General features: G+C 43.1%; 1 protein-coding gene across 1 annotated transcript; it reads left to right on the forward strand.

The window, feature by feature from the left end:
- The first annotated feature begins 2,373 nt into the window (after positions 1 to 2,373).
- Positions 2,374 to 11,137, forward strand: LOC140354379 (pyruvate dehydrogenase [acetyl-transferring]-phosphatase 1, mitochondrial-like). The gene is made up of 7 exons (XM_072439373.1): positions 2,374 to 2,459; positions 3,101 to 3,302; positions 4,148 to 4,567; positions 6,665 to 6,753; positions 8,996 to 9,289; positions 9,533 to 9,771; positions 10,817 to 11,137. The coding sequence occupies exons 2-7, from the start codon at positions 3,108 to 3,110 to the stop codon at positions 11,089 to 11,091; spliced, it is 1,512 nt and encodes a 503-aa protein (XP_072295474.1). The 5' UTR covers positions 2,374 to 2,459; positions 3,101 to 3,107; the 3' UTR covers positions 11,092 to 11,137.
- Positions 11,138 to 12,984: the final 1,847 nt, after the last annotated feature.

A 12,984-nucleotide genomic window follows, 5' to 3' on the forward strand; every position in this document is an offset into this window, starting at 1 on the left:
GGTCCTAACACACAAGGTTTCAACACACATGGTCTCAACACACGGGGTCCAAACTCACGGGGTCCCAACACACGGGGTCCTGACACACAAGGTCCCAACACACAAGCTCCCAACACACAAGGTTTCAACACACATGGTCCCAACACACAAGGTCCCAACACACGGGGTCCCAACACACAAGGTCCTAACACACAAGGTCCCGACAAACAAGGGGGCCAAACACGGGGTCCCAACACAAGGGGTTCCAACACACAAGGTCCCAACACACAAGGTCCCAACACACGGGGTCACGACACACGGGGTCCCAACACACTGGGTCCCAACACACAAGGTCCCAACACACAAGGTCCCAACACACGGGGTCCAAACACACAGTGTCCCAACACATGGGGTCACAACACACGGGGTCCCAACACAAAAGGTCCTAACACACAAGGTTTCAACACACGTGGTCTCAACACACGGGGTCCAAACTCACAGGGTCCCAACACACGGGGTCCTGACACACAAGGTCCCAACACACAAGCTCCCAACACACAAGGTTTCAACACACATGGTCCCAACACACAAGGTCCCAACACACAGGGTCCCAACACACAAGGTCCCAACACACAGGGTCCCAACACACATGGTCCCAACACACAAGGTCCCAACACACGGGGTCCCAACACACAAGGTCCCTAACACACAAGGTCCCTAACACACATGGTCCCAACACACAAGGTCCCTAACACACAGGGTCCCAACACACAAGGTCCCAACACAAGGGGTTCCAACACACAAGGTTGCGACACACGGGGTCATGACACAAGAGGTCCCAACACACTGGGTCCCAACACATGGGGTCCCAACACACAAGGTCCCAACACACAAGGTCCCAACACACAAGGTTTCAACACACGTGGTCTCAACACATGGGGTCCAAACACACGGGGTCCCAACACACGGGGTCCTGACACACAAGGTCCCAACACAGAAGGTCCCAACACACAGGGTCCAAACACACGGGGTCCCAACACATGGGGTCACAACACACGGGGTCCAAACATACAGCGTCCCAACACACAAGCTCCCAACACACAAGGTTTCAACACACATGGTCCCAACACGCCGGGTCCTGACACACAAGGTCCCAACACACGGGGTCCCAACACACAAGGTCCCTAACACACAAGGTCCCAACACACAAGGTCCCAACACACGGGGTCCAAACACACGGGGTCCCAACACACAGCGTCCCAACACACAAGCTCCCAACACACAAGGTTTCAACACACATGGTCCCAACACACAAGGTCCCTAACACCCAAGGTCCCAACACACAAGGTCCCAACCCACAAGGTCCCAACACACGGGGTCCCAACACACAGCGTCCCAACACACAAGCTCCCAACACACAAGGTTTCAACACACATGGTCCCAACACACAAGGTCCCTAACACCCAAGGTCCCAACACACAAGGTCCCAACCCACAAGGTCCCAACACACGGGGTCCCAACACACAAGGTCCCTAACACACAATGTCCCAACACACAAGGTCCCAACACACGGGGTCCCAACACACAAGGTCCCTAACACACAAGGTCCCAACACACAAGGTCCCAACACACGGGGTCCCAACACACAAGGTCCCTAACACACAATGTCCCAACACAAGGTCCCAACACACAAGGTCCCAACACACGGGGTCCCAACACTCAAAAATACACATAGCAATAGAAAATACACAATTTAGATCAGAGAATAATATACTTTTATACAATCCATAAAATCAATCCAAATTATGTGAATAAAAAGTGGGTGGATAAAGAATCAGATCAATGATGGTGAAAGTGTGTTTATAATGGAAAGTCAATGGGACTAAAAGTGACTTGAAGAGAAAGATCGTGACTTATTTTCTCTGCAGTGCACGAAATACATAAATACTTTAGTCATATATACTTATCCTATAGCATTATTAAATAACTCTCAGCGTAAGATAGAGCCTGGAAATAGTGCCCGAGGGTTAAACATGGTGAATTCCTGGCGAATGAGAAGTTGGCAGCCGTCGTGGGGGCGTGTCCTCTGCAGGTGAAAGTTACTCATTACACTGCACTCTTGTACTCGCTCCAAAGGGCGCGCTCCAAAACAAAGATGGCGTGCGAGAGGAGCAGCAGAGAGCGTCCAACGTCCACCTGAGCGGCACCCGGGTCCTGAGGGTCAGAGGTCAAAGGGCAGAGGCGAGCGGACAGCGAGAGAGCAAACGAGCGAGGTCAGTCTGAGGTAGTTTGTGCGAGTAACGGGAGCAAAAGTATTAGTACACGGGACAGGAGCCAGTGCGGTGCGTGTTCTTCATGCAGGTTTAAAGGTGCACTACGTCACTTTTCAGGTCCATCTAACTCCCATGAAGAAAAGGAGGTGACGCCGCCAGGCCAAGTTACAGGTCAGATCTGTGAAGAGGCGACGCCGCTCACTCGCAGTAAGTTATATCAGTTGAATGACATACTGTGGCACATTCCTGTTACAGCATCTCCATGGAGACGAGCAGCGGAAGACGCACTTGTACTAAATATTTAAAAAAAAGAGTCACTCATACTTCCTGTACTCAGAGTTGGGTACTTACAGAGGGAGGGATTATAATTAGAGTACTTTGTCTTTTTTGTATTAGTGTTGTGTGTATGTGTTTTGCTTTTCTCTTTCTGAAAAACGTGTCTTCAAAGCAATAACTGTAAAAAATGAATAAATAATATAAAATACAGGCAGTGGATTAGTGTCAATTGTCACAATGTTGGATAACAAAATAGTCTCCATGACAATTATAATGTACCAAACACCTGAATACTTTTGAAATGAAGTATTCCCTCGCACTTCTATCTATAATATATATCTGTTTAAACCCGTGCACTACATTTGTACATTTGAGGGGGCGCAAGAACTACATAATCAAGTTTCTTTTAGAAGGATTAATTAGTAACTTGCCCAACACTGCCTGAACTCGGTTTATTACGCACAAAAGAAGTGAGCTAGTGACCCAGTGACCCAGTGAGCTCCTCGTGGTCTGAAGTAAGCTCCATGTCTGTATCAGCTTCAAAGCAAATACTCTTTATTTGTTGTACTCAGGGTCAGGATGATGGGCAGAAGGAACATATCCATCAGTGGACTCTGTCTCCTGGAGCGGCGTCCATTCTGCTCCCTGGTCTCCTCTGCGCCGCCTGTCAAACTGCACGGACTACATTACCCATCAGGCACTGGGGACAGGAAGTACCGCGCACAGCACCAGGCCGGCCAAATGGGGCCGGCGCAGGTCAACCAGATACTAAAGGTCCGATGATGATGATGATGATGATGATGAAGTTCCCTCAAACAGACGTGCTTTTAGTTATATTTTATGGTTTAAGTTTGACAACGTGAGATTACACCGTTAAAATGCCCCAAAGCAGATAAAACAGTGAGAACAGTCCATAGAGCGCCGCTAAGTCAGACGCACGCACTTCTGTTTGACCAGAGCGTCCTGTAGAACCAGTTTATTCAGTTTGTTTTGTGATTATATTTGGAGCCAAAGACAACGTGCCGGTGGCGTCCTGAGGCAGGAAGAGCGGCGATCATCAGGCTGGAGTCACCATAATGCAACAGCAGTAATTATTTAGACAATTTGTCCTCAGCAGATTATTCCATCACCACATAATCTCCTTTTAAACAAACAAACAAACAAACAAACAGCTTAACTGGATTAACCCAACTTTTCTTTTCATAAATGAGTAAAAATATCCTCCCTAGAGAGTGGGTTTCTTGTGACAAAATTATATTGCTACATGCTTCTCTTCATCGGATTAGCAAACATTTACCGTATTTTCCTGACTATAAGTCGCCATAGTTTTGGCCAGGGTGCGATTTATACTTATATACTTATACTCAGGAGCGACTTATATGTGATGTAATTTGTTATTTTCGCACTTGCAACCGCATCTCATACTCCAGTGCAACTTATATATGTTTTTTCTTCTCTATTATGCATTTTTTGGCCTGTGCAATTTATACTCCTGTGCGACTCATAGTCCGGAAAATACGGTAGTCTATTTCAATCTAAAGCACCCCTGACGCTGTTTGAAAAGCAGGTACACGAGCTTTAACACGACTACAAACACTTATTCTGTACGTCGTTTACAGGCCTACGAATACAGCCACTCTTTCCCGAAAGGCTCAGCGTGGCACGGCGTCCTGGGTTTCCATAGCAACATGCTGCCCGCCAACCTGCCCAGCGAGGACCGCCGCAGCGCCGCCACCCGCCTGCCGGGCCGGGGCGGCGTCATGTTCGGTGTGTTCGACGGGCACGCGGGAGCGGCCTGCGCCCAGGCGGTCAGCCACCGGCTCTTCTACTACATGACGGTGGCCGCGCTGCCGCTGAGGACGCTGGCGGAGACAGAGAGCGCGGTGGAGGAGGACCGGCCCGCGCCACCGCTCCTCGAGTGGCACCGGCACCCGCGGGACCCGTGCGAGCTGGACTACGGCCCCGACACCGTGGGCAGCCTCAGACTCTACTGGCAGGACCGGCTGCAGCAGGAGGAAGAGGACGAGGACCAGGAGGAGGTGCTTTAGATTTATGGACCTCTTTTTTTATTTTGTTTATTGAGTTTATTGTAAGAACTTATTGAGATCGACACCTCTTTTCCAAGGTTCATCCACACGACATGAATACATTTTAAAATATCATTTCAATACAATACATTTTAAACTATCATTTCAATACAATACATTTTAAACTATCATTTCAATACAATACATTTTAAACTATCATTTCAATACATTTTAAACTATAATTTCAAAATAATACATTTTAAATTATAATTTCAATACATTCGAAACTATAATTTCAATACATTTTAAACTATAATTTCAATACAATACATTTCAAACTATCATTTCAAGGTTTATTCAGACGACACGTAAACCACCAAACATGATGAGAGTAATCAGAGTACCCATGATCGGGATGAAAACAGATTACTCGCATTAGATTTTTCTGTTGCATTTTTTTTAACACAACCCTAACCCTAACACAATAGATTTTAAACTATAACTTTCTTTGTCACATTAGTTCGCTCTTTTTGTCATAACTTTCCTTGTCAAAACTGAATAAAGACGTATGTGAACAATCTGAAAGAAATCAGATTAGCAAGCTTTTTCAGTCAAATTCCATTATTATGTTTTGGGACGAATCAGCAATGTTTAAATTTCTGACTAAGTCCTCAAATCAAACTTTTAGAGATATTAGCTTCAACTCTGAAAGAGGAATTGCCAAGACAACAACAAATGCTCAGTCGACTCTCAGTCCAATCCTCCAACAGCCAAAACTCCAGCGTGTCCAGCAGTTTGTTTATCGTCCAAAAGGTTCAGAAGCAGCTTTGGTTTTAGTCAGACGTTTTAGGGAAAATCAGCCGGAATCACAAGAGAACAGTCCGATGTGAGAAGGAAGAGCTTAAAACTGTTTAATTTAGTTTCCTTTTTTTTTACAATTTTATTTTTGAACAGAGCATAGAAAACCACAAAGAAGGAGCTGGACCAGGTAGAAGTAAGTAGGGCAAGTAAAGGAGTAAAAGTAGCTTTAAAAAAGAAATACAAATGTTTTATTAGAACATAGAAAAAAACACTACAACAACTACAACAACAGAAAAGGGAAACAATAAAAACAAAAAAATGGCATCAGAAAAAATAATAATAATAATCATTATACAATTTCATTTTCCCCTTTTTTTGCCATTTTTTTTTTTTTTTATTAGAACATAGAAAACACAACAACATAAAATAAAACAACACAACAAAAATAGAAAAGGGAACACATAAAAACAATAAATAACGTTTTTTAAAAAAAGACCAAAAAAAAGGAGCTGGACCAGGCAGAACATAAGGCAAGTAAAGGAGTAAAAGAAGAAAATAAGGAAATGGCATCAGAAAAAATAAATAAATAAATAAATATATATATATATATATATATATATATATATATATATATATATATATATATAAGAAAAATAATAATAAGAGCATAAAACAGTTTATTTCGTTTTTTTTATTATTTAATTTTTTATTAGAATATAGATTCACAAAAACGCAACAAGACAACAATAACAGAAAAGGGGAAAAAAACAAAAACAACAACAATAAAGAACAAAAAAAACACACACAAAAACACAACCACAAAGAACGAGCTGGACCAGGCAGAACATAAGGCAAGTAAAGGAGCAAAAGAAAAGTAGAAAATAAGGAAGGCATCAGAAAAAAATACATATATATATATATAAAAAATAAAAGTATTAAAATAATAATAATAATAAAAATGATAAGAAAAAATAATAATAATAATAATGATGAGAGTATAAATCTAAACTCTCCTGAGCTGCCTACAATCCGCCTCCTGCTGCCGTTACATCACGTCGTCTCCAATAGCAGACAAATGAGTAATCAGCGTTGCTTTTATATATGGGGAGATAAACAGACACGTGGTGTTCTGGGAGGAGAGAGGTTTAATCACGGATGAAGCAGCGTGATTACATCTACAAGGCAAAATAACCACAATATACTGTATATATTTTAAAAAGTCTTTGGGCGAAGTAGAAAGTAACGTCTCCAGTTTGACCCGCACAGGAAATACGTGCTGTGAATGACGGTTTTCTGTGTGTTTTTCAGGACGAGGAGTCGGCGAGCGCAGGGCTGGTCAGCGCGTTCAAACGTCTGGACCTCGACATTTCTGTGGAAGCTCAGGTCCACCTCTCCAGGTCAGGACCGTCACAGCCAGAGCTTTGTTTTATACTGAAGGTGACGAGAGAGTTCTGATATCATGCCAAGGATATTTATGTATACCGTATTTTCCGGAGTATAAGTCGCAACAGCCAAAAAATGCATAATAGAGAAGAAAAAAACATATATAAGTCACACTGGAGTATGAAATGCGGTTGCAAGTGTGAAAATAACAAATAATATCACATATAAGTCGCTCCGGAGTATGAGTATATAAGTATAAATATAAGTATAATTCGCACCCCGGCCAAAACTATGAAAAAAGGTGTGACTTATAGTTTGGAGAATACGGTATTTTTTTCCCAACACAACAAAACCAGAAAATAAAACACAAATATACAGCAAAATCACGGCACGTTTGAATGAAAGTAACGGCTTCACTTTGTCCAGAGTCTTTCAAATTTGTCCATTTCCAAATTAAATCCTAATGTCATTTTGTTCCATTCGTTTAAAGTCCGTTTCGCACGCTGTGAATGTATCCATCTATTGTGTCCGTGGCCGGAGGTTTGAGGCCCACGTGCATCGTTCCAGAGCTGAGTGGGACAGAAATGTCAGAAACAATCTGCGTTGTATCGTTATTTTCAGTCCAATATTCCTGATAGTGATAGTTTGTCTCCTGGTGGCCACGGTCAACATTTCCCTGTGAATACGGGGCTTATGACACGAGGTGATGGAAAAACCGTAACACGTTTTTCCAGCAAAACGTCCTCCAAACATGTGATTTTTTAGTCCTCCACGGTTATTCATGAATCACTCTTAAAAACTGCAGGACATAAGACAATAAAATCACTGGCAAAACTCAAAAACAGTGTTCAAAACCAATGACAAAAGGTGCGCTCACCTAATCCCCAAAGGTCAGAGGTGGACAGTGATGGAAAGTAAAAGTACTGCGCTTCAGTCAAACTTTTACGTATATGTACTTTATTTCATTACCTATAACAGCGGATACTTTTTCTACTTTTACCTCACGACATCCTAGAGCAGGAATCTGTACTTTCCACTCTACTGCATTCTTTAACAGGACTAAAAAAGTAAAAAGTACTTTTCTTTACTGTTCGAGACCCTCAGCAGATAAAAATATACAAATAAAACGGACTGATTTGGTCGTTTCGCTTCAATTATTTGTTTTTACCCAGCTCACTTATGCTTATATTTTTCATGCCATACTTTACTTTTTTTTGCTCCTGTATTTGTACTTAAGCAACAAAAGTGAGTACTTCTTCCACCACTGCTAAAGGTATAAGAGGTACAAGGGTCAGGGAGGTGGACGAGCGTTTAAAAGTACACAAAATAACCTTATCATCTCCTCTAACGCGCACTGGCAGCCAATGACGTTAGGATAAAGCAGGCGAAATGTCATCGCGTTTCCAAACCGAGCAGCAGCTTTTTGGACGGATCGCACTCATTCCAGTCAAAGGCTTTTGCAGGATTCATACAAAAGAAAGTACTTTTTTGACTCTCTAAACTTGAATTCAACGAAATAAAGTCGCTCTCATTTTTTTGTTTGTCAAATAAAATAAAAAAATGTGTGTGTTTTGGCCCAGTGTTTGCTGGGTAATCTCCTAGTGTGATGTCACCAATTACAAACAGGAAGTGAAATGAATATTGAATAGTGAATTTTCATCTGAACTGCATTTTAGTTCAATGAGTCATCCGACCTGTAGGGGGCGCTGTAAGGTCTGAAGGACTGGATTACCACTGCAATAGTGGCACTTTGTCCACTACAGGAGCCTTTACTGGTGTTTCAAATGTGAAATAATCACTGAGCCAATCCAGGAGAAGCATTTTATTTTAGACTTGAAATGAGACCGCTGTAACACCAGGGGCCACAGTGGGGCGCTAGAGGGAACGTCACTGTGTCCTTAGGCAAGACACTTCATCCACAATACCTAGTGAAGAGCTTTGAGTCCCTTGAAGGTAGAAAAGCGATATATAAATACTGTATTAAAATAAAATAAAATAAAATATAATATATAATATATAATATAAAATGAAATGAAATGAAATGAAATACAATACAATACAATACAATACAATACAATACAATACAATACAATACAATACAATAAATGAATGAAATAAATAAACCCGGATGTCTAAGTTCCAATGTCCCTAAGTTTAGTAACACCAGAACAGTCATTAAAAACACGGAGGAGGGCAGATTGTGTAGACTTTTAAACACTGACATAACTGATGACTCCCACCCTCCACGCGCCGCAGGGGGGGCAGCGGCGGCGGCAGCGGCTCGGCCCCCCTGCAGGTGGCCTTCTCCGGGTGCACGGCCTGTGTGGCGCTGGTCTCCAACGGGACGCTCCACGTGGCCAACCTGGGGGACAGCCGGGCCGTGCTGGGGGTGCAGGAGGCGGACGGCAGCTGGTCTGCCCACAGCCTGACCAACGACCACAACGCGCAGAACCAAGACGAGCTGCAGAGGATCCTGGGAGAGCACCCCCGCTCTGAGAGGCGCACGGTGGTCCGACACGACCGGCTGCTGGGACAGCTGCTGCCCTTCAGGTACAAACCACACCGTGTGAGATTATAGACCCGGTAAACCATGAAAGTCTACACACATTTGAAGAAGGAAATGTGGTTGTACGCAAAGACTGGATTTAACTTGTTGAGGGATTAATAAAGTAAAAACCTACATCTTAACCTTAAATAAGAGCATCTTTAACATCTTATGGATGATTTATTTTGTATTTTTTATTACCCAGTACACATTTTGGCTACTCTTCCTCCCTCTGACCCTCCTTCCAGGGGCTTCGGGAACATGCGCTTCAAGTGGAGCCCGGAGATGTTGAGCCGCGTGTCCGAGAAGCGCCAGGACGTGACGTTGTCGCGGCACTACCTCACGCCGCCGTACCTGAGCGCGGAGCCCGAGGTGGCCCGGCACCGGATCGGCCCCCGGGACAAGTTCCTGGTGCTGGCCACGGACGGACTGTGGGAGCTCATGCACCGGCAGACCGTGGTGCAGCTGGTGGCGCAGCAGCTCACAGGTCAGAGGTCAGAGGTCAGAGGGGGCAGAGAGCGGTCAGCCAAGACCAGCAACCAAAGAGTCAAAGAGAATCAAAGTGTGTTGTGACAGACGGGAACATTCACACTGGTTTAGTCCTGATGTAGACTTGGTTTGGTCCTGGTTTGAGCCCAGTTTAGTCCTGATGTAGACTTGGTTTAGTCCTGGTTTGAGCCCAGTTTAGTCCTGATGTAGACTTGGTTTAGTCCTGGTTTGAGCCCAGTTTAGTCCTGATGTAGACTTGGTTTAGTCCTGGTTTGAGCCCAGTTTAGTCCTGATGTTGACTTGGTTTGGTCCTGGTTTGAGCCCAGTTTAGTCCTGATGTAGACTTGGTTTAGTCCTGGTTTGAGCCCAGTTTAGTCCTGATGTAGACTTGGTTTGGTCCTGGTTTGAGCCCAGTTTAGTCCTGATGTAGACTTGGTTTGGTCCTGGTTTGAGCCCAGTTTAGTCCTGATGTAGACTTGGTTTGGTCCTGGTTTGAGCCCAGTTTAGTCCTGATGTAGACTTGGTTTGGTCCTGGTTTGGCTCTGACTTTGTCCATGTTTAGTTTCCGTTTTAGTCCCAGTTTAGTTCAATTGTAATAATTACGTGTTGTACAAGTGACACTCACATTGAAAAGAAGTTTAAACTCGCCTTGCAAATCTTGTTTATTCAGTTATTGGTTATTGCTTGGACTGGAATATTTTAAATTAATTTAGCAGTTTGGCGTCTCCAAGGAATATAAGTGCTCCTACAAAAGCTCTTAAAAGTCAGTGGTTATGATTCACAGTAAATTTAAAGACATGTCATGCTTTTGTCTGCTGATTACGACACCAGAGGATCGTTATTTTATATTTTCGACGCATTAGATCGCAATATTGACTTAATAAAATAAATACGTTTGCTGACAAATTGCGGCGTTTTTGAATGCAGGTGAATAAAGATGAGTGAAACATATAAATGAGAAGGGAAAACTCTCTTAAAGTCTTCATATGTCTCCTTTCACTTATAAAAAGCACATATGACACGTGGGATTCCTCTGTGTGCAGGCCTGCAGTACCAGCGCCCTCTAGTGCCGGGCGCTGGCATGACCCTGGGTGGGCTGCAGCGCCTCCTGGTGGAGCGGAGAGGCCGAGTCCAGGCGGTTCTGGAGGACCACAACGCCGCCACGCACTTGCTGAGACACACCTTGGGGGACGACGGCTACGGCGCCGTGGCACCGAACCGACTGGTCAAGATGCTCAGCCTGCCCCCCGACCTCGCCCGCCGTTACCGCGACGACATCACCATCACGGTCGTACTGCTCAATGAGCCCGACGTGTGACCCGGATGTGACCCGGATGTTTGGAGAGAGAACTGAGGAAAGTGATTACCAAAGACAAGTGCTGAGTGACTTTGCCAATCGTCGTCGTGGACACTGCTTTGCCTGGATTGTTCCGCAATGTGGCATTAGATAAACACATCCGTCTCCATGGCTACATGTCCAGGTTTCTTTTTTGCCACTCCTTATTTTCCACTTTTACTCCTTATGTTCTACCTGGTCCAAATCGTCGTTTTTTGTGGGTTTTTACGTTCTTTATTATTGTATTTTTTCTCCTTTTCTGTTCTTGTTGTATTTTTGTTAAACGATGTTCAAATAAAAAATGTAATTGCAAAAAAAACCTGAGATGTGATGCCCCCTGGCCAAGCTACAGGCGAGATCTGTGGAAAGGCGTCCCTGCTCACAGTGAGAATTCATGCTTTTTGATCGTTTTTTGTCGTTGCAATTGAATCATTGTAAGATAGATGAGTTTCATGCCATAAACTGTGAGCGTTCCAGCCAAAGCAAGAGCATCGCCACAAGAGCATCACCATGGCGACAGCAGGAGGCAGAAAGGTTACATAGTGCCGAGTGCATCACATATGTCTTTTTAAAGCAACGTTCTGGCTCTACACATGAACGACTCCATGGAAATAAAAACGATAAAACTACTTCTGAACATTCTCCACGACGATCCATACGTTTGACGCCGTTCTGTGTAATATTATAGCCAAAGGAACAGCATTCCCATGGAAACGAGCTCACGCACAATAAGGACTTGTGTGTTTTTAAATGAGTTTTAGTGCATAAAAACACCAAAAATTAAAAAGAAATATTTAAGTGAACATGTTTTTTTGTGTTTTTTGTTCAAAGAGATATAGGGCTTTTGAACAGTTATAAAAGTGAAAAATAAAATAAATAAAACTGTAATCGTGAGGTTTGTTACACATTTTAAAAAGAAAAAAATAGGAGAAATTGAATGACACAAAACTTGCCAAAGCGCTGGGAAAAGTCTCAAAAAATTGTAATATTTTAAACTAAAAACACCTTATTCTTATATTTACACTGGATAAATACGTCTTGCCCGAGTCGTTGGAGACGCTCGACTCTCGACAGTCTGTTATGAATATTCAGCGCAGCATATGGCCCAGTGATTGTGAATGGAGTTTAAAGAGGCTTTTTGTGTTCGTGTCACAAACGGGAGCAACGCTTTCAGCCACAGAGACACATGCATAATACAATCCATAAATACATCCCGTAATAACAAACTACTCGAAAAGGATGCGTTTGAGGTATTTAGGTCAATATTCTCTTTGTTCGTCTTCTCTTTGGTGACTTTATTCGACATAATCTGCAGCTGCATTGATAATAAACTCACAGCATAAGGTTCTAACGTGATATTTCTGCCTCTTTATGGCTCATTTTACAGTTTGCGAACCATTTTTTGGGCCTCGACAACGACAGATAGATATATTTAGATAAAAATGTTGGGAATACCCATTTTGTCAGACTGTTCCGATGCGTTTTAGTGTTGTTCATTACATTTGTCCAACTGATATGAAGTGTAAAGAAACTCTATATATTAATAAAAGTTATAATTGTATTGCACGAGAGTTGTTAGTGTCTAGCATAACCATCAGAAGGCAGCATTTCATGGTTAAATTAGTAAAAAAGAGAGTTAAACAGCTCCAAACCAGGACTTTCTATTTCTATTTCTACTTACAAACCAAAGACCATCAACCAGTTTTAAAAAGTTGTTAAAATTATATCAAATTCACTTGTATAAAAATGCAGTCCAGTTCCTCTATGTCAAGTGCTGCAAGTTGTGACTATTTAGATGAATTGAGACTTGACTCGGGTCTCGTGTCCCTCGTCACCTCTGTGTTTGTGACCAGGAATCATAAAGGCCTGAAAAGT

This window comes from Eucyclogobius newberryi, unplaced genomic scaffold (genome assembly GCF_026437365.1).
Source record: "Eucyclogobius newberryi isolate DKJ021-1_F unplaced genomic scaffold, fEucNew1.0.hap1 SCAF_9, whole genome shotgun sequence".
NCBI lineage: Eukaryota > Metazoa > Chordata > Actinopteri > Gobiiformes > Gobiidae > Eucyclogobius > Eucyclogobius newberryi.